The sequence below is a fragment of the Lampris incognitus genome, chromosome 1 (genome assembly GCF_029633865.1).
Source record: "Lampris incognitus isolate fLamInc1 chromosome 1, fLamInc1.hap2, whole genome shotgun sequence".
Lineage (NCBI taxonomy): Eukaryota > Metazoa > Chordata > Actinopteri > Lampriformes > Lampridae > Lampris > Lampris incognitus.
In genome coordinates, this window is record NC_079211.1 from 29601865 (window position 1) to 29625094 (window position 23230).

General features: G+C 44.5%; 1 protein-coding gene across 5 annotated transcripts in view; it reads right to left on the reverse strand.

The window, feature by feature from the left end:
* The window catches only part of dlg3 (discs, large homolog 3 (Drosophila)), a 108054-nt gene that overhangs the window by 3708 nt on the left and 81116 nt on the right, over nt 1-23230 (reverse strand). For 2 of the 5 annotated variants that reach the window (XM_056294205.1, XM_056294233.1), the window contains 10 exons: nt 14364-14520; nt 12424-12526; nt 6223-6337; nt 3614-3790; nt 3419-3494; nt 2749-2848; nt 1109-1150; nt 764-814; nt 547-648; nt 232-404 (listed from right to left, as the gene is read on the reverse strand). In XM_056294205.1, the coding sequence (XP_056150180.1) occupies nt 232-404; nt 547-648; nt 764-814; nt 1109-1150; nt 2749-2848; nt 3419-3494; nt 3614-3790; nt 6223-6337; nt 12424-12526; nt 14364-14520 (1096 nt within the window). Of the gene's footprint in view, nt 1-231; nt 405-546; nt 649-763; nt 815-1108; nt 1151-2748; nt 2849-3418; nt 3495-3613; nt 3791-6222; nt 6338-7403; nt 7805-10576; nt 10981-12423; nt 12527-14363; nt 14521-23230 lie in introns of those variants that run through there. The other 3 variants (XM_056294218.1, XM_056294211.1, XM_056294226.1) reach the window with 3 other exon arrangements.

Here is a 23230-nt window from a genome sequence, read left to right on the forward strand (position 1 = left end):
ATCTAAGATTCTAAGTCACAAAACCATGTCATAAATTCGTGATGAGTTGAGTGCTGCAAATTGATAATCCCTTTTTAAATTCAGGTAGACTGTGTTGCACCATTCTTTATGTGTTTATGTTTTTCGATGGTGCAACATGAGCTATATGCATCTGGTTACACCCAAAAATAAAACCAAACCTAATTTGGTAACCCAGTCTTAGAAAGAAATATGATCTCTCTTGATCCCTACCCTCTCTGCCACAGCTCTGACAGACAAGATGCTTGTCCCATAGAGGTTCTCATTGAACTGGCCAGCTTCAATGAACTTATTATCCTGAATGTCTTTCTCCATCTGCTCTCGTGAAGCCACAAAATGGTAGTCTTGGCCATCCATCTCATTCTCTCGCCTTGGACGAGTTGTGTCTGAGGAGAAGAATGAAAAATGAATCACCACCATACTCTGAAGCAGATGCAAGGGTCTTGAGTGACATGTTCCATTTGTGGCTGTTACGTTATTGATGTGATGTCTGTTATATTTTAAAAGCATTGTGCACTGTCAACTCACGAGGAACGCAAGAGCCAAACTTGTGGGGGAATTCAGAGATGAGGTCATCATTTATTCTGTCCTTCATTGGACCCAAAATGATCACAGGCCTTGTGTAGTGGACTAAAAGTAAAAAGAAATTAGGCAGGTGAGAGTATATTTAAAGGCTGTACAGTCTCATTTAGTTTAAAATTTGCAGTATGTGGTTTCTCTGTCAAAGAGGAAATGGTTCACATACTTTCCTGTCGTATGACTGGCTCATAGGAAAGAATTGTGTCCTCTTGACCCTCTGTTAAAAACAAATGAGACATATCAGTATGAGTAATAAGATGGTAATGGTTAACGAAAGAGCAAGAATAATACTTGAGCAGTGTATTCATACAGCTACATCTTCTAAAGTGGCAAAAGAGAAAACTAGTCCCTTTTGATAATTGGCAGATATCATCCCAGCAGGATGCCTCCTTTGTGCAGGCTAATAAAATAACATTATACATTAAAAAGACGTGAGGATATACAGCAAGCTCTTCATTTGGGTGGGCAGTGAACAACAAAACAGCTATGTTGGGAAATGCAGGTGACTCACTTGAGCTGCTTTCACTGTCGCTTGTGTTGGATGTCAGGCATTCTGTGAAGGATAAGAGAATGTTTGGATTGCAGATCCCGTCAAAAGATGCACACCTGAGGCTCATCCAAAGCCAAATAAACTCCCTTGGTTTTCATGTGTGTGAAACTTACTTTCACCATCTAAGAGCCTAAGGAAGGCAGACCTAACCATATACATACTTACACACGTGTGTGTGTGTGTGTCCGTGTGTTTATACATACATACATACACACACACACACAAACAAACAAGTCTAGCAGAAGTCTCCTTTGGTGCGGCAGACTTGCTGTTGCTATATAAGGGACATGGTTTGAGGTGCCAGCAATAGGAAATTAAGTGCTTCCTGTGACAAAGTCCCAAATGAACCACGATTCCCTCGTCAAGTGTTTCCTATTGCTGGATCCGTGTCTGTGGCAGCAGATCTTATATCAGGGACAAGCCAAAGAAAACATGCTGGCATTAGGCTGTTTGCAGGAGGGAAGCAGGGGTGGGGCATCTCAAGGGGAAGTGGAGGGGAAAGCGTTTCAAACTAGAGCTAGCAGCACCCTGTTCTGGCTATATCACTTTACTCTGTGCAATCATTCTATCACAATGCCCCACTTGACGTTTAATGCAAAGAAAAAAAAGAAGAAGATAAAATCAAATCAAAACAAAAATATCAGAACATCCAGAAGAAGCCTAATGCTCGTTCACCCACCCTTAGGAGTAAGCATCGTATAGACATTGCCCATGCACAAAATGTGTGTACGTGTGTGTGTGTGTGTGTGTGTGTGTGTGTGTGTGTGTCCAAATGCATGTCATGTAGCCAATTTCAGCTGGGTCTGCACTGAAAAAGCGTTTTGCTCTGAGCTCAGGGGACAGCTGCTTGACACAGTATAACCACACACTTACTCAAACTCTTTGATCCATAAAAGTCATCGCTTAACCCTGGGAAGTCCTAGGTGTCCCGACACGGGAGAGCAGAAACCAAGAGAAGAGAGCAGACAGGAAGAAGAAGAAGAAGAAGAAGAGGTTAGTGAGGGTTGGGGACACAGAAAGAGAGAGAGAGAGGAGTAGTGTGTGGTGCTCGCCCAGCCCACCAATACATGGTACTGTGCTGTGCTAATTAAGCCCGAGCCCCACTTTATTCATAGTAAGCCAAGACCTTTCAATTACAATAACCCAATCCCATTAAAATGGGATTTTGACCTGTTAGTGTTAAAGCTTCTGTCAAGTTAATGAGATTCTTCCTGTTGTGGGTCAGTGACTGACTGGAGAATTTGACTAAGACTAGCAGGGCCTGAATCACAGTGGCAGCACAGTGTTAACAAAGCCCATGTGTTAGTGCAGCCAAAAACTTAAGACACCGACACACCTGCCAGCCTGACACAACTGGACACTCCTTGAGGGCCCAAAGACGGACAGACACACCGGGGAGAGCCCCACATCCGAAGCCTAGAGGCTGGGTCTGTGTGGGGCATCTCTCTGGGACAGTAAGAAAAGGATGGAAGTTGTATTTTCATGCAGCTGCGGCCCATCCCCAGAGGTGAGAGGAAAGATGAAAATTGAGAGACAGGCTGGAGGCATGAAGGGAAAGGACGACGACCCCCCACCCCCCCAACCACACAACTTGTACTCACGTTCCGATTCCACCAACTCCTGCACAATATTCTCCTTGCTCTTGTAAAACGGGAACTTGCGTGAGAGGTTGAAGCTTTTTTTGCGCTTTACTTTGACTGGCTGCTTGGAGATGTGTGGATGAGAGGTGGAAGGGGAGGGGGTATGAGAGAATGAAAACAAAAACAGAATGGGTTTCAATGGAAGCACTAAACGCATGCAAAAACAAATGAAATGAATGCAATACACATCAAATAATGAAAAATGGGAAGCAGATAACTTGGGTGAAAATGAATGGCACATCAATGCAAACAGAGCATGCTGCCATTTACCATCTTAATCACAAAATTATTCTCAAGAGGGCTATACCTTCTTTCATCACTGATAAGTCGAAAATTACAACCTATTCAAAATTTTATGAATAAACTCTGCCAGAGCTTTTTTTTTTTTTTACAAACTTCTTAGGGAATTTTTTTAAGCTAGTGAGTATATGAGCCACAGTGTCTACAAAGACATCTCCTCTACAAAGGCAGTTTAATTGAAACAGTAATATGAACCCTTTCTGTGCTTCCGTCAGTGAGCAGGTGTTGGTCTCTTTCCCCACACTCAAGGGAAGTAGGCCATCTTGCTTGGAACTCCTCTAACAGAGGACTCTATGGGGAGGACTTGGACCAGCCAGCTCCTCACACTTACCCTGTTGGACTCAATCATTCCTGTTCTGGCGTGGAACTTGACTGTTTTTAACCTGGCCCTCTCTTTCTTCTCCACTCTGCATTGGAAAAAGACACACTTAAGACTCCTAATTGTGGACTGAGTGTGAATGAGAATGAAGGGCACATTAGTCCGACATGGAACCATGTATGTCAATGAGCTAGGAAGTGACTGTACCTTTTCTTGCTTGGAATGACTCCAATCTGCTCACTCTCGCCATGAGGTGTGACAAGCCTCGCTTGCCACCACTCATCATCGGAGGCATTTATGACATGGAGGATGTCCCCATAAGAGAAGCTCAGGCCCTGGCTGGGCAGGCAGCTGTCTCTGGTCCTGTCGTAGTCAAACAAAGCTCTACGCACACATGCAGAAACACAGAGTGTAATCTTATAAATCTTACACTCATTTCAAGATGAGTGTTAACATAAGATCCAATTTATAGACAAGCCTTAAAGTAATCATATTGCTGTATGTCTATACTCATTTCCTTTGGCTATAGTTATTTAAAACTAGTCTGCATTCCCACTCTCTCACCATTTCTTTATATTGCTTCAGTATAGGTTATTGCTGGACTGCATCCAGATAACAAAATTCAGATCCCTATGTTACTGACAACTTTTATACCTTACTTTAAAGGTCAGATAGCAATGGATAAAAGTATTTTTTCCATCATTCCAGACCTACAATTAACATGTCCAGGCATGATTGGGTGGCTATACATCTACTGGAAGATAAGTCCTACTTATAGTTATGCACAAGTCATTTCATAATATAGCATGCCAGGGACAAATCAATGCAGTTGTAAACCTTACCTGTGACATTTCAGAAAGCTGGACAAGGATTCCTTTGTTGCCACATACTTTCTGCTATAAACACAACTGTTATCTGACTGTGAGTGCCACCACCTTGTTAGACAAGTAGACCCACAGTCATTTAAAAAAGGTATTAATACCTGTTTAACAGGTTCACCCATTACCTGACCTACAGGTCTACATCAACAGGCCATACATTTAAGTTCAATAGAGTGAGATGCTATGGGCAAAACGTACTTTATCTGATGGCTACACTTAGGCCCGGGCCACACCGCCTACCCGAGTAGCGTGTGCGCGCCACAGAACCTCTTGCTTTTCATTTTGGCATCCATGTTAACAGGTTAGAGCATCCGCACAGCCCACACGAGCAGCGTGTCATCAAGAGTTTTGGCATCAAGCCTATTTTCTGTGTGAGGCGCGTGATTCTCTGAAGTGAAAATGATCTGTTGATATTCATATTGACATCATATCAACAATATTACATAAATGACACCTTTCACTAAAGTTTCAATGTCCATATCTGTAGAATATGTCACAGACATGAAAAAAAAAATTAAACCATTTTAGCAATTGCATGTTAGGAGATAGCGGCGGCTACATGTGTCTAAACTAAATATAAAGGAAATTCATAATGAAATGAAACATTCTATTATTGACGGCCATTATAAAAGGCAATTTAATGTAAAAAGATAGAGGTTAGCAATAGCGGCAGCAATGCTGTCTGTGTGGACACCACACGTGCAAGCCGCAGCAGTTCAGCAAGATAGCCGTCACGCACAGGTTAAGGTAAACAGTGTGGACCAGGCCTTATATTTTGGCTGACCTGCTATTGCCCTTAAAAAAAAAAACAGCTGGCAGTAAGCAACACGTACTGCCAAATATGATGCTATGCAACGGGAGGTTTAACGCAAAAATGTTTGTGAAGATAAACTCATACACTTTCAAAGTGATAATCAACCCATAGCCTCGACAGAGCTAGCACAGCAATATACCTGCCAAGCTGTAGAGCACACACTGGATGAATGAGGGTGGGTACATGCGAGCGTCTGTTCCTGCGCGCACACCTTCAAGGCTTAACGCCTTGCATTCCTGAGGCTGGGCTGGGAGGACCTGGCTGCTGCAGCCAGCTAACAGCTTTTCGTTTATAACTGTGGGCTTAGTCACCCATACAGGAGCACAGGGTAGGCTTTCCATGCTTCACAGGACAGAGGCTATAAGAGGGTCATGAGTCAGAATGGTTAACACTCTTCTCTCTATAGGGGGTGTCCAATGAGGCAAGGCCTTTATATTCTTAATACATCCAGGGAAGGTTCACCGCAGTCAAATCTTGACTAAATCAATCTGATAGTCTAGCCATTAAGCTTATGTTGAGTGAAGTATGCCAGCACTTAGCCAGAAATACGGTGAGGCATTAAGGCTCTAGAGTTACGTCATGTATTAATCCTTTCCACCTTGAACCTAGCAAGCCCTTTTTGCCTCACTGCATTCATCTGAGCAGAAGGATGCCACCTGTTGTACTTCCAAAATGAGCTTGCATACAGTTTGGCGATGGCCCAAAGTGTGATAACATGAAGCACTGCTACAAGCTGCACCGTCAATCACTCTAAAGTCACACATTTAATAAAGTGGAGCCACATGGGGCTTCAACACAAAAATTGAGTGATGGAATGGGACACAAACATCAATCGGTTTCTTTAACTGTAATGTAAATTATTTTGAAATCAAATTTTGTTGGCCCACATCAACCTTTACACTACAGCATAACCAATATCTTGTATCACACACTCGGTGCCACGTATCCTGCATTGTTGTACCCTGGTTGTGTGGCTGCTTTTGACAGCAAGTGCTTTAAGGCTGTTCTTTAGACCCACAGACAGGTAGGGCTTTTATTGTTGTGAATGAGTGGTTGGTTTGAATTAAAACCTTAGAACTTAATAATGAGATGTTTAGTGTGCGTCTGTGTTCCAGCTGTACCTGACATAGAGGGAGCGTTTCTCGCTGGTGCGCAGGGAGCCCGATCCCGAGCTCATGCTGCTGTTCATCATCTGCTCCCTCAAGTCGTGAATCTTGGACTCAAAGCGGCTGTACTCTGGACATGACCAAAACAGACCAAAAAAAAAAAAAGAACAAGAAAAAAAGAAAAATAGAACACAGTGTCAAAAAAAATAGAAGACCGTGTCAACAGTGTATCAAAATGAGGTGCTCCTCCCTGTTTTTGTTTGTAAACCCCCCCCCCCCAAATCACTGTTACAACATGACAGTCAAAGTCAGCTACTGTTAAATAAAGAGTCAAAAAGACTACGCATAGGGCTGGCCCCATTCCCTGATCTCCCCTGGCCACTGCTGGAAGTCTTTGTACTGTGGTGAGCAGCACCGTGAGTGAAGGAGAGGTTTAGCGGCTCCTTTTCAAGCTGATTAATGACCCCAGGAACAGATGAATATTTATCACATATCTACCTCACACATCAAGTAAAATCTCATGTCAGGTAATTAATTATGCTGATTAATTAAGTTCAACACAAACTCTTTGGTGCGGTTTAAAAAAAAAAAGGCCTCCAACAAGTTTAAATGGATGACCATTTGTCATGAGCGTGTAAATCCAGCCACTGCTCTGGAGCTGAAGGATGATACATGAAATCAACCTGGACCTCCTCATTAGAGATGCGTTCATTAGCTGGCTGTGCACAGTGTGTTCTCTGTGCTGGTTGCTGGAACAAGCTAGGCAACCAAATCAACACTGCTAGAACAACAGAAACAGCTAGAAAAACGCGTAGGCTTGAGTATTCATGTGACTGCACAACAAAACAGCATCAGGATAACAAAAATGTGGCGGCAAAAGAGTGACAGCTTTTGTATTGACAATTTCATACTTTATACTCCTGATATGAGAAAACAGTCCGAATGATGTGAGTTTAAAATATTGATTTCCTACTCAGAGATTATAGCGCATGTTACGGTGCTGGTGGTGTTTCATAGTAACTGAACCATATGTAGCAGACTATTAATGTGCGAGATAACCTATTGTAATGCACTAATGACATACCATATTGCTGCCATTATCTTAATTGGCCTATAAAACATAACCAGTGCAACAAAGTATCATCTAGATTTATAACACTCCTTTAACTACCAAGCCCATGAGGGCTGACTCCTACCTTATGGATTAGTCATCCGTAGCTGACAACACTTCTCGTTCCAACATGGAAAGCAAAGATCAAAGTCCAGGTTCTGTCAGACAAGCCTAGAAGTGGCCGTGAAAAATAAACAACCATACCAAGAGTAAAACTTAACCTAAACTCCAGGGAAATGCCCAGTCAGTTATTACAAAAAAAAAGAAGCTCCAATCCCCTGTCACCTCTCCCTACTGATTCAACCCCCCAGCCGAAACCCGGAACGAATTCAAAGCAAATAGAAACCCCGCCTCGGGCTCAGTGTCTCGTCTCCACCCTGCTCTCTGCTACAAGGGTTAACAATACAGCAAGAGTGACATGGAAAGGTGAGGTAACCTGACACCACCTGACGGCCGGTTACCAGGAGCAACATCCTAGCACTATCGCGAGCGGAGACGACGTATGCGGAAACAGACATACAGAGAAGTCCACTTGGCTCTCAGATACAGGAGGACTGAGAATGGAGCACTAGAGGAAGGAGCCGGGGAAAGGAGGGGCCAAGGGACAAGACAGGCTAAATGGTGAGAGTACTCTCAATGTGCTGCTTCACAATAGCAACATAATACAGCTAAAGTGTCAGTTCGCCGTTGTAGGGGTGCAAGTAACACAGGTGTTATAGCTCAAAGCTCACATTCCTCATGGCCTGTGGACCCCATGGCACTGCTCCATCTAAGCAGTCCTGATACTGCTAGTGGTGCAGGGAGGCCACCATGCTACTGAAAACAACCAGCTGCCAGCCTCCATGGAGAACACATGGGATCACAGTCGAGAAAAACAGCTGCATCTTATAGTAGTCATTCTGGCTTGCTCAGGGATTCAGGTGGTGGATCTGATACAAGGGAGCCTAAATCCAAGTCATAACAGCGAAACAAGCTGGCCTTACAGCATTGATATGCACTCATCCTCAGAGTGCATCACCAGTTTAAAACAGTATCTTGCAGCCTCTGGTTTACGAGGAATAAAGTGAGGAAAGAAGGCTAGCTTATATTATTTTGAAATGACCCACAGGAAGAAAAGCTACAGAGTGAATAGAAACTGGGTCATTTCAGCATCATGCTCTCCCACTGCTTGCCCTTATTAGTTTTACTGCTTTTTTTGGGGGGGGGGGGTTCTGTCACATCCCCCTTGATCTAGTTATGCAGCACGGGAAGCATGTACATGTAGTGTAATGTTCTTGGGGTTAGTCTGGCCTGGGACCATTACAAACCTCACGCACAGCCACACAATACACTGCAGAGGGCACATGTAAACAAAGCCTAAACTTCCCTGTAAATGTCCACAGTGTGTATCATTGTGTGCTAGCTGACGGTGCAAGAGCTTTGAGATTGTTCTCAATGACCACCCCTTTGTTTCCTGAATACGATGGGTCGACTGTAATTATACCTCTTGACATTGGAACCTCATCTAAATTCATTCCAACTCAATGCAAGTTAGAGCTCAAGACCGGGTGATAATCCAATAAACTAATGAGAAACAGGGAAGTCCTCCTGCTGTAGCCTTGTATGCGCTGTTGTGGTTTCATGTAGTCTTCAGCGCTGGCCTTCCATCAGAGGTCTTTGGACTGCTGGGCTGCAGCCCCTGAGAGTACTCATAGGCTGCTTGCCCAGCGTGAACAAGCATTCACGAACCGCGTTTCCCCTCTCCCTGATGGGCTGTCCTCTTATGGTGCACTTTTGCTTCAAACTCATGCACAAGGACTCACAATGCCAGCAGGGTTATTGGAGACAGGTTTAAGGGCACCGGTGAGGATGTAGGAGGTCAATAATTTGCCAGCACTCTAGGATCATGTGTTTATAATAGCTAAGCATTATCAGTTTATAACCCAAACAGATCTGAGTGTCCTTCACTATCCTACAAAGAGGCACAGTACCAAAACCTGATTTGACAACAATGGTACCCTTTATTCAAACACACCATCATTCAAGGTGGTGCTTAATTAGTGTGACCTGAGAATGTGAAATGTATTTGTCACAGTTTGGTGTCATCGCAGGATGAAGAGAGAGAGAGAGAGAGAGTAAATTTGTTGCTTCCACTTTGCCAAAATGCACAGCTGCGCTGCCTCACATCCAAAGAACTCAAGTAGACAGTTTAAGGGCTATTATACAGTAAGTATCGGGAAAATAGTGGGAAAGCATGCCACAACTTATATGCTCCCACATTCCTCTTATAGTCAACCTAAGCACACAGCCTAGACCCAAAGCCTATATCATCCTTTCCATTGCTGTTGCAGCAGGATGCGACAGCACGCTGTTATATATGCAGAGAAATCTGAAGAAAACATAAGTAAATCTATCTGCCGGGGTATCTATCCATCTACACCATGTTTATGCGACCATGGAAGGGCTGTGCCATTTCCTGGACCCAAGGTCAACCAGATAGAGATAATAACATCTTGTTGCTGTATTGCAGACGCGTCATGACTGATTTAGCCTGCATGAACATTACTGGCTAATTTAAATATAGAAAGCGGTTACCCCCGGTCAGATGTTTTAATGTGTAGGAATATCTGGTAGCTCAGTGTGTCCCGGACACTGAAATGTCAGTATGAGCAGAGTTGACCGGTGAGATCACTTTCTGAACTTAACAGAAAACCGACACAAGCATGTCCGTTTCAGCCGCAACTCTTGTGTACACATACCGGGTCGGTCAAATACGTCACGTATGAACTAATGTCTACCGTAGTTTGCTGACTCTGCCAGCTTTCAGGCACATTTCAGTAAATATAAAAATACGTAAGTGTATGAATTAGTTTGCCAACACTGATAACATGAAAAACTACGTTTGTGGTGCAATCCAACCTGCGTTTATGTTATAGCCCATTTAGCACAATTGCAGTCGTGCTGTTATAAATTAATCTTCATTTCCAAGCCATCTTGCATCTTGGGCAAAATCAAACCGTGACGTTACCCTCCAAAAGTGCATTTGTTTACGTGTGTGTGTGTGTGTGTGTGTGTGTGTGCAAGAGACCTCGCCGGCTTTTTCAGTGGTTACCACGGCATAATGTTGCTGCTTAAACAGACAGTCCCATTTTATAACGCTGAAGCTCGATCACAAGCTACGGCTATGAATAGCTGCGAGCCCATTCACTACAGTAACTAACCCACACATTCGGGCTACAATGGAACACAACTAACACTGCTAGTACCTAGCTTTCGTACCTGATGCATTGGGAGAATCCTGCACAATTTGCCGCGACGGTTCCCCCTACACACACCCACTTCGTGTCAGGAGGCTGATACAACAATCTAGTTTATCGTCTCACCTTTAACGTGACTAAATTTCGAGTAATTTCGCGTTGGCGGTCGGCAGTTTCTTCACCCAGACATGGGAGGGAGTTCATGCGGCTTCAGGCCCATCCCCCATCCGCGCTGGTAGCGACACAAGTTGGAAGTCGTCTCTTCCACGCTCGCAAGTTACGGGGGCGAGTATCCCGCTCTCGACGGGTGTGTCTCCCCCCCCCCTCCCCTCTCGGTTTTCCCTCCGTCACGCTATACGTGCCCGCCAAACGCTCCGTTCCGCGGCGGGAGTCGGACAGCGAGCGACGACCCGACGAGCGTTCCGTCTGCCCGCCTTTTGCAGTCAGCTCACCGCTTCAATCAGCGAGTACAAGGGGCGCCCCTAAACATGAATGGCCTAATTTAAAAGCGCCGTCCTCATTCGCAGCCAGGCCAGGTAGTTTTAGCATGACGGCATAACCCATAAGGGCCAACAAACAACAGGTCCATAAAGTCCAATTTAAGTAAATTCAGCGGAACCGGGCAGCAGAGGAGCAAATTATCTCATGATGTAGATATAGACATTATTTGTCGATCCTTCTACTAAATGACAAATTTGTGTATATAAAGAATAGTGTATAGCCATACTTGATCAAAGGCTGACTTGCATAGGAGGTCCTATGCATGGAATAACAAGGTCCGCTGTATCACAGGGCTATATTTTTACTGCTGATTTGATGGTCTAAACTGTCACTATACACTAATTTTGATGAGAAATGCAACATGTGAAATCAATGGGTTTCAATAGTATTGTAACGTGCATGGATAAGTAGACACGGTGACACTTGGCTAACGGCTTGGACCCTTTAGTCGACTGGTTAACGTTGTCGCCCGCGGTGCGAGAGACACGGGATCGCGTCCCGGATGCGGCGTCCCGGGCTCCGGGCTGCCCCCCCCCCAGAATTCGTTACATTGGTGTAAGAAGTGGGATGGTGAGACCATGAGATCATCGGAAGCGCGTGCGCCCAGAGGTGCGAGGGAGTTGATCTTCCCGAAAGAGGGGGGTAGTGTAACGCAGTGTTTCTCAACTGGGGGTCCGCGGACCCCTAGTGGTCCGTGGTGTAATTGCAAGGGGTCCGTGAAAATAAAATATCTTTAAAAAAAAAGATCCTATGACATTTATAGAAATAGGATTATTTTACTCAAATGTGACTGAGACCTTTCTCTACCTAAACTATAAAGGGTAACAGGACTTTTCTCTAATTACATCTGTTTCACAAGTGTAATTTATTGTATTTTAATAAGAGATCTCGCTCCCGTTTGCATTGTTAAAAGTTACTGAATACATATTCTGTTTTGTTACATATATCTGAAAGTTACTGCATAAGAATTCTGTTTTGTTAACTATATCTAAGTTACAACTGAAAGCTCTTATTTTTGCCCCAAAGAGTGAATAAATGCTATAATGCAATTTAAAATGCAGTTTCTACTGTTTCTATCAAATTGCAACCCCCCTCCCCCAAGATCAGGTGGAGGGGTCCTCAGGGTAGATCAAAAATACGCAGGGGGTCCAGGACCCCAAAAAGGTTGAGAACCACTGGTACACGGGTCAGACCCTTTAGTCGACTGGTTAACGTTGTCACCCGCGGTGCAGGAGATATGGGTTCACGTCCCGACTGTAGCGGTTCCCGGGCTGCCCCCTAATTCGCTACAGTGTATACACATGATTCTAATGAGAGAGAGAGAGAGAGAGAGAGAGAGAGAGAGAGAGAGGGCTGGAGGTCTCCTACCTTCAGGCCGGTACTGGGCTATGATGGTGACAGTCTGGCCAGCTCTCTTCAGAGCCGCAGCTGCTTGCTCGTGGGTGGCATTCCTCAGGTTCACCCCATTCACCTGACACAGACCGGGAGGGGAAAGTTTTCAATAAAACCTTGGTCATGGGTTGATGGTGCTAGTGCCCTGTCTAATAAAGGACATCGCAGGGAAACAGGGCTTTCTATGAAGGCCATGTCTAGTTTTAAGGAGCCAAGTCTATCCTCCAGTAGATCTCGAGCTGGATATTTTTATTTTATCCACAGGAGATATAACCTGTTCTTGCCATCATGAAGAGTGTTTTGACCCACACACACAATAAATCAATCATATAGCACTTTTCTAACATTCAAAGTCGCTTTACAATAAACGGGAGGAAACAAGACAACAGATAAACATAGCAAAAACACACAGGGGTGTATGGGAAGGGGGGAATATGAGAGGGAGATGTGAGATATATATAACTTTGTTAAAAGAAACACTCAATGGTAGGGAAAGTGCTCAACAAACAAGGCGCAAAATAATCCGGTGAGTCAAGTAAATTGCTGATGACTGTTTATGGCATGAAACAGACTTGTACTGTCTCATGAAGAATTTACTTGACTCACTGGATTATATATATGTATATATATATACACATATATATGTATACACACACACACACACACACACATCCGTCCATTATCCAAACCGCTTATCCTGCTGTCAGAGTCGCAGGGATGCTGGAGCCTATCCCAGCAGTCATTGGGTGGCAGGCAGGAAGACACCCTGGACAGGCCGCCAAGCCATCACAGGGCATGCATATATACATGATGTATATATAGATACACACACACACATGTATATATATATGATTTATATATATATATATACATACACACACATATATATATACACACACATATATATATATATACATACATACACACACACACACACACACATATAGATAGATAGATAGATAGATAGATAGATAGATAGATAGATAGATAGATAGATAGATAGCGTTTTTTTCGGTGGTGTTGATAACCTTGACTCCCTGTTCAAAGGGGAGGCCATCTATGTTAAGAGACCATCCTTGAACCGGGGGGGGGGGGGCGAAGAGTACATCTGTTGCCATCTTACAATGCTGTGATTGCAAACGTTCCCAAATCCTCTGTGAATAGTACACATGGCCATTGTAAATGTAGTTAATGGTCACACCTATATTTGCATATGAAACTGGTAGTTGGTTTTGGTTGTTATGCCACTGTATTGTTTATAAGGGGTGGGGATACCTGCAGTCAGATTAGACTGAAGCTATCACTTATTTGAGTGATGAAACATATCTGTCAATAAACGTAGCCAGATGAACTGATTCAACCTTCTTTGATTTTCTTACCTGGATTACTGAGCTTGCATCAAGACATAAGAGACCTTTGTTTTTATTTACAATAGGTTATAAAAGCCTGTCATAACTTGTAATAATTGCCCATTCATCCAATATCCAAACTGCTTATCCTGCTCTCAGGGTCGCGGGGATGCTGGAGCCTATCCCAGCAGTCATTGGGCGGCAGGCGGGGTGACACCCTGGACAGGCTGCCAGGCCATCACAGGGCCGACATGGTAACAATAGTAATATTTGCAAATCAGAGAATGTTTTTGAGTATAACATAGAATTATAAAGCCAAATACTTTCTGGATGAGGGCTTTGGTATGTAACACAAAAGACATAAAAAATCCCATAAGAAAAAAAAAAGTATTTTTCCTTGTACCCTCCACTGGGATTCAGTGTCTTAATTTAGGGCTACCCTGCTCCCTTAAACATCACCATTTACTTATGGGTGGTGTTTTGCTATTTCTGACTTACGTTGGTCTGGTTGTAATAGTTATGCAGCGAGGAGATAGAAAGAAGCCAGACAAAGGCCGAGATACTGACCGAGAGGATCCTGTCGCCCCTCCTGAGCTCCCCGCTCAAGTCGGCCGGTCCTCCTGCCAGGATGAAGGAGACGAAGATGCCCTCTCCATCTTCGCCACCAACTATGTTGAAGCCCAGGCCTGTAGAGCCCTTGTGCAGCAGCACCTTCCGTGGCTCCCTGCCAAACAGAGCGACAGCATCAGGGCGCAGGGCAGGACTGAGAGCACAGGAGAGGAGGACAGAGACAGGCAGAGAGGAAACAAGAGAGAGATATAGCCAAAAGAAATGGAAGACGGGAGATAGACAGAGGGGTGCACAGAGACACTTTATGAAAACTATATTCATTTATTAGTTTTACTCCGTGGGTGATCCTGACTTGTCGTGTATACTCTATTCAAGAGCCATACACAATAGGCACGTGTACACACACACACACACACACACACACACACACACACACACACTCACGTATGTATGAATATCCAAATCCTGAAAAAATGGTTAAAGGGTCCTAATCATACTGATAGTAAATCGGATGCCAATGACTTTGTAAGCAGGGGACCACTGCAGTAATAATATTCACTTATTATTTCTGCTGTAACATAAATCTGCAACTTGAGGCAAATTTCACACCCGTAGTCAATTCGCCTTGTTATAATGTTGAACTCGCACCCTGGTTCGGTTTGTCTTCACATGGCCGTATTTAAAAATGGACCAAAATTGTTAAATGTCATGCGCGAGCAAACTGTTCCCTCATCGGTCAGATTTTTCTTGCAGGAATTTCATCGCTATCTACTGAAAAGAAAAACACGGGAACAATGCATCGAAAATGGAGCAAACTCACTAGCTCATCATTGCAGTGTTATCAGTTCGAGTATCACTTTCACTTTAAATGTGAATCTAGACTTTGTTTCGAAAATAATGTGTTGATGCATTTCATAAGAAGACGCGCTGCTTCGAGACAATTCAGTGGGAGAAGGTGCGCTTTCAATAATGCACACGGTGACATGTTCACCCAATTTCTATTCCGAAGATGCATCAGGTAAGCTTGTTTTGGGCTGTTGGGTCCAACTGCATTCTCAGTGCAAACAAACCGCTCCAGGCTTCGATTGGAAGCAAGCCAAGAGGTGCCCAAATCCTCTGAAGAGTACACACGGCCATTGCAACTCTAGTTAATGGTCACACCCATATTTACATATATAACTGGTCATTGGTTTCAGTCGTTATGCCACTGCATTGTTTATAAGGGTGGGAATACCTGCAGTCAGTTGAGATTGAAGAGGTCACTTAGATGAGGGATGAAACTTTTCCCTCACTAAATATCAGATGAACTGATTCAACCTTCTTTGAGCTGAGACCACCCTTTCTTGGCAATCTCAGCCCGCTTGTTTTGTCCCACATCCGAGTACGATTGCTGTGTTCACACATTTCCAAATGAACCGGTATTTGGGGGGGGAAACGCTCCCGGTTTCGAAACAACTTCCAGGTGTGAAAGCACGCGGATCTAAATGCACAGTACCACTTTTCCTTTAGCAAAGTGCCTTCATGTGAATGCACACATATGCAAACACTCCAGCATACATTTTGGCAAATGCATACATTCTCATATACATGTACAGTCACAATGAGTGGTCTCATGCTCTGTTTTAAGTTTAGCCGCTATGACTCATCCTCCAGCAGGCTATTCTGACTGCCTCAGTTTTGAGGATGCTAGAGAGGCCAAGCCACTGCTACGGGCCATCAAAAGCCTTGTGAGAACATGCTTCAGACTAATGCAAAAAATACTCAGTAGTAAGTAAGCTCCACAATACCCCCCCCCCTCTCTCTCTCTCACACACACACACACACACACACACACACACACACACACACATTGACCCACATGAAGGTATACACACAAGCGTGCACGTGGTCTCACTCACTCTCCTATAGACACATACACTGACAGCTACACACACATACTTGCTGTCTCAGAAACACATATACATACACGCTCTCACACAGAGTCACCTCGCTTAACAGAAAAACAGAAAACGCCGCATGGTTCCCATTAGTGGTCTTCTCTTGCAGTACTCAGCCTGCGGTCTAAAGGAACAATTCCTCCTCAATCCCTAATGGCTGTGCTCTAAGTTGCTGTTGAGACCATTTTCCCATCAGTGGCAGCCTAGACAGCATGTAAAACTTTGGGCATCATCCTCATGCCGGCACTGGAAACAGCCCTGATCCCTCCACTAAAGCCAGCTGAAAAGCCATGGAAAGTTCTCAATGGTTTTTCACCACGAGTAAAAAGGTACTTCAGAAAGACTGGATGGCGCCTACATAAATATGTTTATGTAGTGCTTAATATGTAACAGGATACAATTCTCCTGCATACTTTTGAAATGAAATGGACTCGGACCATGAGAGCCTTTTATAAACTCAAAAAATAAGATGGAATCCCAAACAGTGGTGAGCATAATACCAGCACAACAGCAGCGTATTGGGTCTGGGTCTATAGGGCTTCCTGCAATTTCTGTGTCGGGCTTCTTTCCACGTGAGTTGCAGTTCAAGCTTCAATACACCCAGACTGACCAGGCTCAAAACGCACATACCCCATTCTCTCTATGTGTATTCACACTTCTCTTTTTCATGACCTTTAGGCAAACCTTTGGGTGTACAAATAAAACGCTAAATCAATAAATGACAAGTCACATGTGCCTTAAAAATACTTCATATTCTATGAAAAGTGACTCGTCGTCAAACAGTTCAAAGCTTCGATATAACCTTGCATTCGCTCTTGAGCCTTCCATCCCCGCTTGGTGAATCACAGATATCTCCATGGTTACCTTAGGTTTCCGCGTTTGCTTCTGAAAGAGCATTTCCTAATTGTGCGTTCAGGCAGGGTCCTCACCAGCGACATGGAAGATGAGATGTTGACCGTGAACATGGTGGTTGTGGCACATAACTCTGCGTGCAACCCGCAAGCCCGCCCCCCTATCTCTGGCCCGTCACTGAGCGGGACGACAATTTTAGAAGCTCTAGTGTACAGGCCCCAGTGTTCCCTATCTCAGCCTGCTGGGCTGTGATGGGAAACAGCTCCTCTTTGAGCTGTCACAAACACTCTCTCCTCATCATTACTAGCAAGGCAAAACTTAACCCTCACCCGCCCATGCACCATCGCCGCTCTGTCCTGTAGGAAGCAGCCGGAGTCATGCACCCCCAGCGTGCCGTGCTGAACTACCTGCTGTGACTGGTCCTCCCCTCAACAGGGCTGCGTGTCACATCAAAAGCATGGGGAGTAGGACGCGTGGAGATGGGAGTCTTTCAATGCCGACCCTCATCTCTGCTGTGATGCTACCGCAGGTCCAGCTCCTCAGCACAGCACACAAGCATTCCTGCCCGCCTGCCTGGTCCCCTAGGGTCTAGCCATGCAGACTCCCAGCAGCTCCTTGTAATGTGTCAGAGTGTAAACACATTGAGGAACTCATAAACTTAATCTGACTTTCAGGCCTTTCTTGTCACTTCCTCAGAGGCTTTGACCCAACAGTACACTTGGACAGCAGGCACCAATTTTTGTCTCTGCAAAGATATTAGAGGCAACTATGCAATATTCAGACAACTAAGGGCACTGTCTGACTCTTATCTCATTGTTAGCTGCGCTCTCTGAGGGAGCTGTACATGTTTTGTGTGTGTGTGTGCTGGTGGGTGCACTGTTTATACATGTGCATACAAGTGCACACGTGCATAAGTGAAAGTAGTACAAGAATTGCCCAGGCAGTTTCGTGAAAAAAGGGAGTGAATTCCAAAGGTTTTGAACATAGGGATCAAGCACTCCCTCCCTATCATGGGACCTGCCTCCCCTCCCATCCCCCCTTGTCTTTTCATCCATGCCAGGAATGTAAACAGTTATAGAGCTGTAAAACCCTTTCTTTCTGCCCAGCCATGTCTCCTGTGACTCTCTTTCTAATTCAACCCCCCCCCCCAAAACACACACAAACACACGCTCGCACGCACGCACGCACGCATGCACACACACACACACACACTTTTTCCCTGTCTGCTTCAGTGTTTTGGCTGAGGCGGTGGCGGCTCAATCCTAATGCTGTGAATGGAGATGTGGGCTGTGGGGTTCAGCGGGTCGCACTGCCCTGGGCTCAGCTCAGTAATTGGCTCTGCTTGGCTGATTAATGGTGGACACTGCAGATGGACGCCATTTTCCACAAACAGACACCACCTCTCAGAGCACACTCTATCTCTCCCTTTCTCTGGCAGGATCACACAAGCTTATGGCTGGCATGTACAGATGAAAAAAAAACACCAACTGCTTCACCTCTTTCCTCTACCCTCTGGTGTCAACGCTGGAATTTCAACCATAGATTTTCTGCAACTGCCTCGTATTCACAAGCTGCTATATCATTCTAATTTGACATGGGGGGAAAATGTATTCACTGCAAAGGCGACAGACGGTTTAAGATATTTCAGGCTTCTAAGTGCAACCGAGAATAAAACAGGAGTGATGAATGATTAGCAGTTGAGACTCGAGCACTCTGAATCTGACATGATTATTTTTATTCTAAACTCCACTTAAGTATCATTGCTGCCTCTGCAAGTGCTTGTGAGGGGTCAAAGAGCTCTTTATTGCCTTACTGGTCACTGGATTCCTCCACTGAGCAGCCAGGTAACTGGTATTTGCGAGAAACACAAGACATTACTGATTAGCTAAGCTGCTGCTGCAGTTATCATGCATCTGTATTTACATAAGCGGCTCTCTGAACAAACAAGCTAACTAGTAGCATTGTTCCATATCTTACTCACGGCTGCAGCCCTGTAGATACGGCACTCAGGAGGGAGATATCTGTTTGGTGATTGTGCACATAATGTCGCCACCGCAAGCACACACACACACACACACACACACACACACACACACTCTCTCTCTCTCTCTCTCTCTCTCTCTCTCTCTCTCTCTCTCTCTCTCGCGCGCTCTCTCTCTCTCTTCTCTTAATCAGAATTGCATTGAAAAAAATAGGCTAGATAAAACTAGTTGGAAAGACCAAAAGAGTTGAATCAGTTCATCAGGACACAACGATTATTGACAGAAACGTTGCATTACTCATCTACTGGCATTTTCAGTAGATGGGTAATCATTGGGCGGATTTCAGAGGACGTAATTTCGCTAATCTTAGGGGCCCCCAGAAGGGCGGGGCCCTGGGGCCTGGGCCCCGTCGGCCCGTGCATTAATCCGTCCATGGTGGTCACTGGTCTGTAGATGGGTGTAGACTGTGGAGTCCTGGCCTGACGTGTTAGCGCTTCTGTGTTGTGCCATCCTCTTGGCCAGCGTCTGTTGGATTTCCCCAATGTACAAGTCATGGCAATCCTCCTGGCACTTAACAGCGTACACTATATTGCTCTGTTTGTGCTGGGGGACCCGATCCTTGGGGTGGACCAATTTCTGCCGCAGTGTGTTTTGGGGTTTGAAAGCAACTGAGATGCTTTGTTTGGAAAAATACGCATCTCAACTGTTCCGACACTCCCACCACATACGGAATCACCACTGGTTTACCCTTAGACAGCCGTTGTCCTTCTCCTCCCTTCGACTGGCTGGTGCACTGTTTGGACATCTTCCTGACAAACGCCCAGTTAAGATAACCACACTTCACCTGGGCCTGTTCAATTTTGATTGATTGATTGATTTTATTTCGAACATGTTGAAATAACAAAATAAGATATACTATAGGCAGGAATACAAAACAAATGGAAATAACAGTGAACATATTTTGCAAACTCTCTGTAACAACACAAGTAATAACTAGTCCATGTTCGAAAAGGGCGCAAGATGAAGTAAAGAACTTTTCTGGTCCTATCCCTTTTTTTATACATTATCAGTCAAATCAAAACAAAACAAAACTTTCAAAACAAAACAAAAGTGGAAAAAAAAAAGAAAGACTAATGTATATAAACCAAAATAAACAAAACAGCACAAGTCAAACAAGGCGCCTTACGCATCCTGTATCATGTCATGTTATTCTAGTGTCGGACAATAATGTGGGATTTCTCTCCTTCCCCGGCTGCTGTGTCGGTGGGGACGTTGTCAGCTCGGTGGTACGGCGTCCTGATGACTCCTAGTTTGTGCTCCAGTGGATGATGAGAGTCAAACCTTAAGTACTGATCTGGATGTGTTGGTTTAAGGCAAACATCAACAATCAAATGTCCCCCGTCCTCAATTGCAATTTCACAGTCTAAGAAGGCTAACCTGTCATTTTTCACATCCTCCCTGGTGAACTTGATGTGGTTGTCCACAGAGTTAATGTGGTCGGTGAAATGTTCTGAAATTTAATTTTAACCAAGGTGTTGTCCACAAATTTGAACCAATGTCTAGGTGGTATCCCTGGACAGCAAACACCGTGTCTCAGTTCTTTCAAACCCCAAAACACACTGCGCCAAAAATTGGTCCAACCCCAAGGATCAGGTCCCCCAGCACAAACAGAGCAATATAGTGTAGACTGTTAAGTGCCGAGAGGATTGCCGTGACTTGTACATTGGGGGAACTAAACAGACGCTGGCCAAGAGGAGGACATAACACAGAAGAGCTAACACGTCAGGTCAGGACTCCACAGTCTACACCCATCTACAGGCCAGTGGCCACTCTTTCAAGTTGGTTTGAACGGGAAGTCAAAGATGCCATCTATGTGAAGAGGGAATGAGTATCACTGAACCGGTGGGGGGGGCTAAGAGGGCATCTGTCGCCATATTACAATGCTGTGATTGCAACTATTCCCCCATCCTCTGTGAATAGTACACAAAGCAACTGAAACTCTAGTTCATGGTCACACCTATTTGCATATGAAATTGGTCGTTGGTTTTGGTCATTATGCCACTGTATTGTCTATAAGGGTGGGGATACCTGCAGTCAGTTTAGACAGAAGAGGTCACTTTTAGATGAGTGATGACATGTTTCTGTTAAAAAACATTGAATACAGACGAAGATTTAACTTTCTTTGATTTCCATACCTGGATTATTGAGCATGCATAAAGATATAGTTGGAAAGACTCAGAAACACTTCAATGGTCTTTGCTTATCTTTACTGAATTTATGCAAGACAACCAGCAAAGTAGATGTCATGTTGCTAAGTAATCATGCTTGGCCATGGTGGCTGGTGAAGATGTAGCTGGAGGTACCTAGCAACAACTCCCCGCAAAGGGGGTAGTATCAGATGGAGAAGGGGCAGGTTGGATGTCAGGGGATGTGTCTGTTGATGACACCACTAAAGGGGACGCACAGATGGACAGGGGGCTGACACGAGTTCTGACTCATCCTCACACAGTAGCCTGCTCTGCTTCTTCAGAGGCCCCACACTTACTATAGCACCCATCTAAAATAAAGAAACCTCCCAGTGTGACTCAAAGGAGATACTGCCGGTGCTGTAGTGGGGGTGTCTCCTGTCAGTCTGATGGAACTGGATGCTCATCTGTTGCGACTGGGATGGAGTCTGTTGTCAGTGATGATGTCATCAACTACACTGCCACTCTATCTGAATTCCAAACCAGACACGACATACAAACCCACTTAGGCCATAACAGGTGCATATATGGTCACAGTATGTAGGCCACTCTCATTTGCACGGCCAAATTAGTTGGTTTCTTGTACAGGAGATAATGCCTATTTGTGCTTGTCATCATTGTGCATTGGAATGCATCATGCATTTGTGTGTCCATTGAATGCATGTGTGTGTGTGTGCATATGTGTCAGCATGTTATGAGTGACTGTCTCAGAATCTTAGTGTGTATGATTGGTGCTGGCAGCATGGGGCAGCCAGTGTGATGAGTGGGGGTAGGACCTGAGTGCATGGCCTGGTTTTCCCAGTGTGCAGATGAATCACGACAGCTGCAGGAATGTCCACAGCTCCTTGCTGGCTGGCTCATGCAGGATAAAGCTCTCCCCTCCCAATACATTTATGGTAAGAGCTAGACCTGGGGTTTATATTTACATAAGGGGAGCAGCAGGCTGCAAAACAGTAATGTGCTGCAAAACAGTATGTGCATATAGGGTTGCTCCAGTCACTCTTGCCACTTTTGTATGTATTGTCCTTTTATTTTAATGCCAGTCTGACCCTGTTTACAATCATGCAACGAGACCTGGGTCTATTTCTCTCACTCTCTACCCCACCTCCCTCTCTCTCTCTCGCTCCTCTCTGTATTTCACACATGCGCACATACAAACACACACACATACATACATACACGGAAGAACAGGCAAACACGGAAGGACAGGCAAACAAAAACACTTGCTTTGATGGATGAGCAAGACATACCCGGTACAGACAATCTGTGTGAAGTTACATACACGTTACATAAATTTGCTGGCACGCACTTAGCAACATAAAGGCATTCATTAATTTAAAATGTAATGGATGTTGGGCACACTGTGGACACAATGAGAAATATATGACAGTAAAAGTGATACAAAATCAACAAACAAGGAAAACAGCCACCACTTTTCATCATCTGTTTTTCACAAAACAAATACAAAGAAAAATGTGAACATTTCATTGGGTATTTTATGGCCCAGTGACAGTAGCTTGGCCAGGGACACAGGGTTGATTTCAGGGGGGGCTCCTCCTGAGTGGTGGAACTGAGCAGCTTGCACAAGCGTGAGACCCTTTCGGCCTCATTCCTGTAGAGATGTGTTTGTGAAGAGTAGGTATGACTCCATATTAAACTTACTGATTGCACACAATTGTTTTAGAATCATGGACATGGACAGATTGCTTATATAATGATGAATAAATCACAACAAAAGAGATGGAGACTTAGACCTTTTGAGATCTGGGTGCCACAATAGCAAAAAACACAAAAGAAAAGAACAAGCTGGCAAACTGTGTGAAACTTGTCTGCACTTCTGCAGGTGG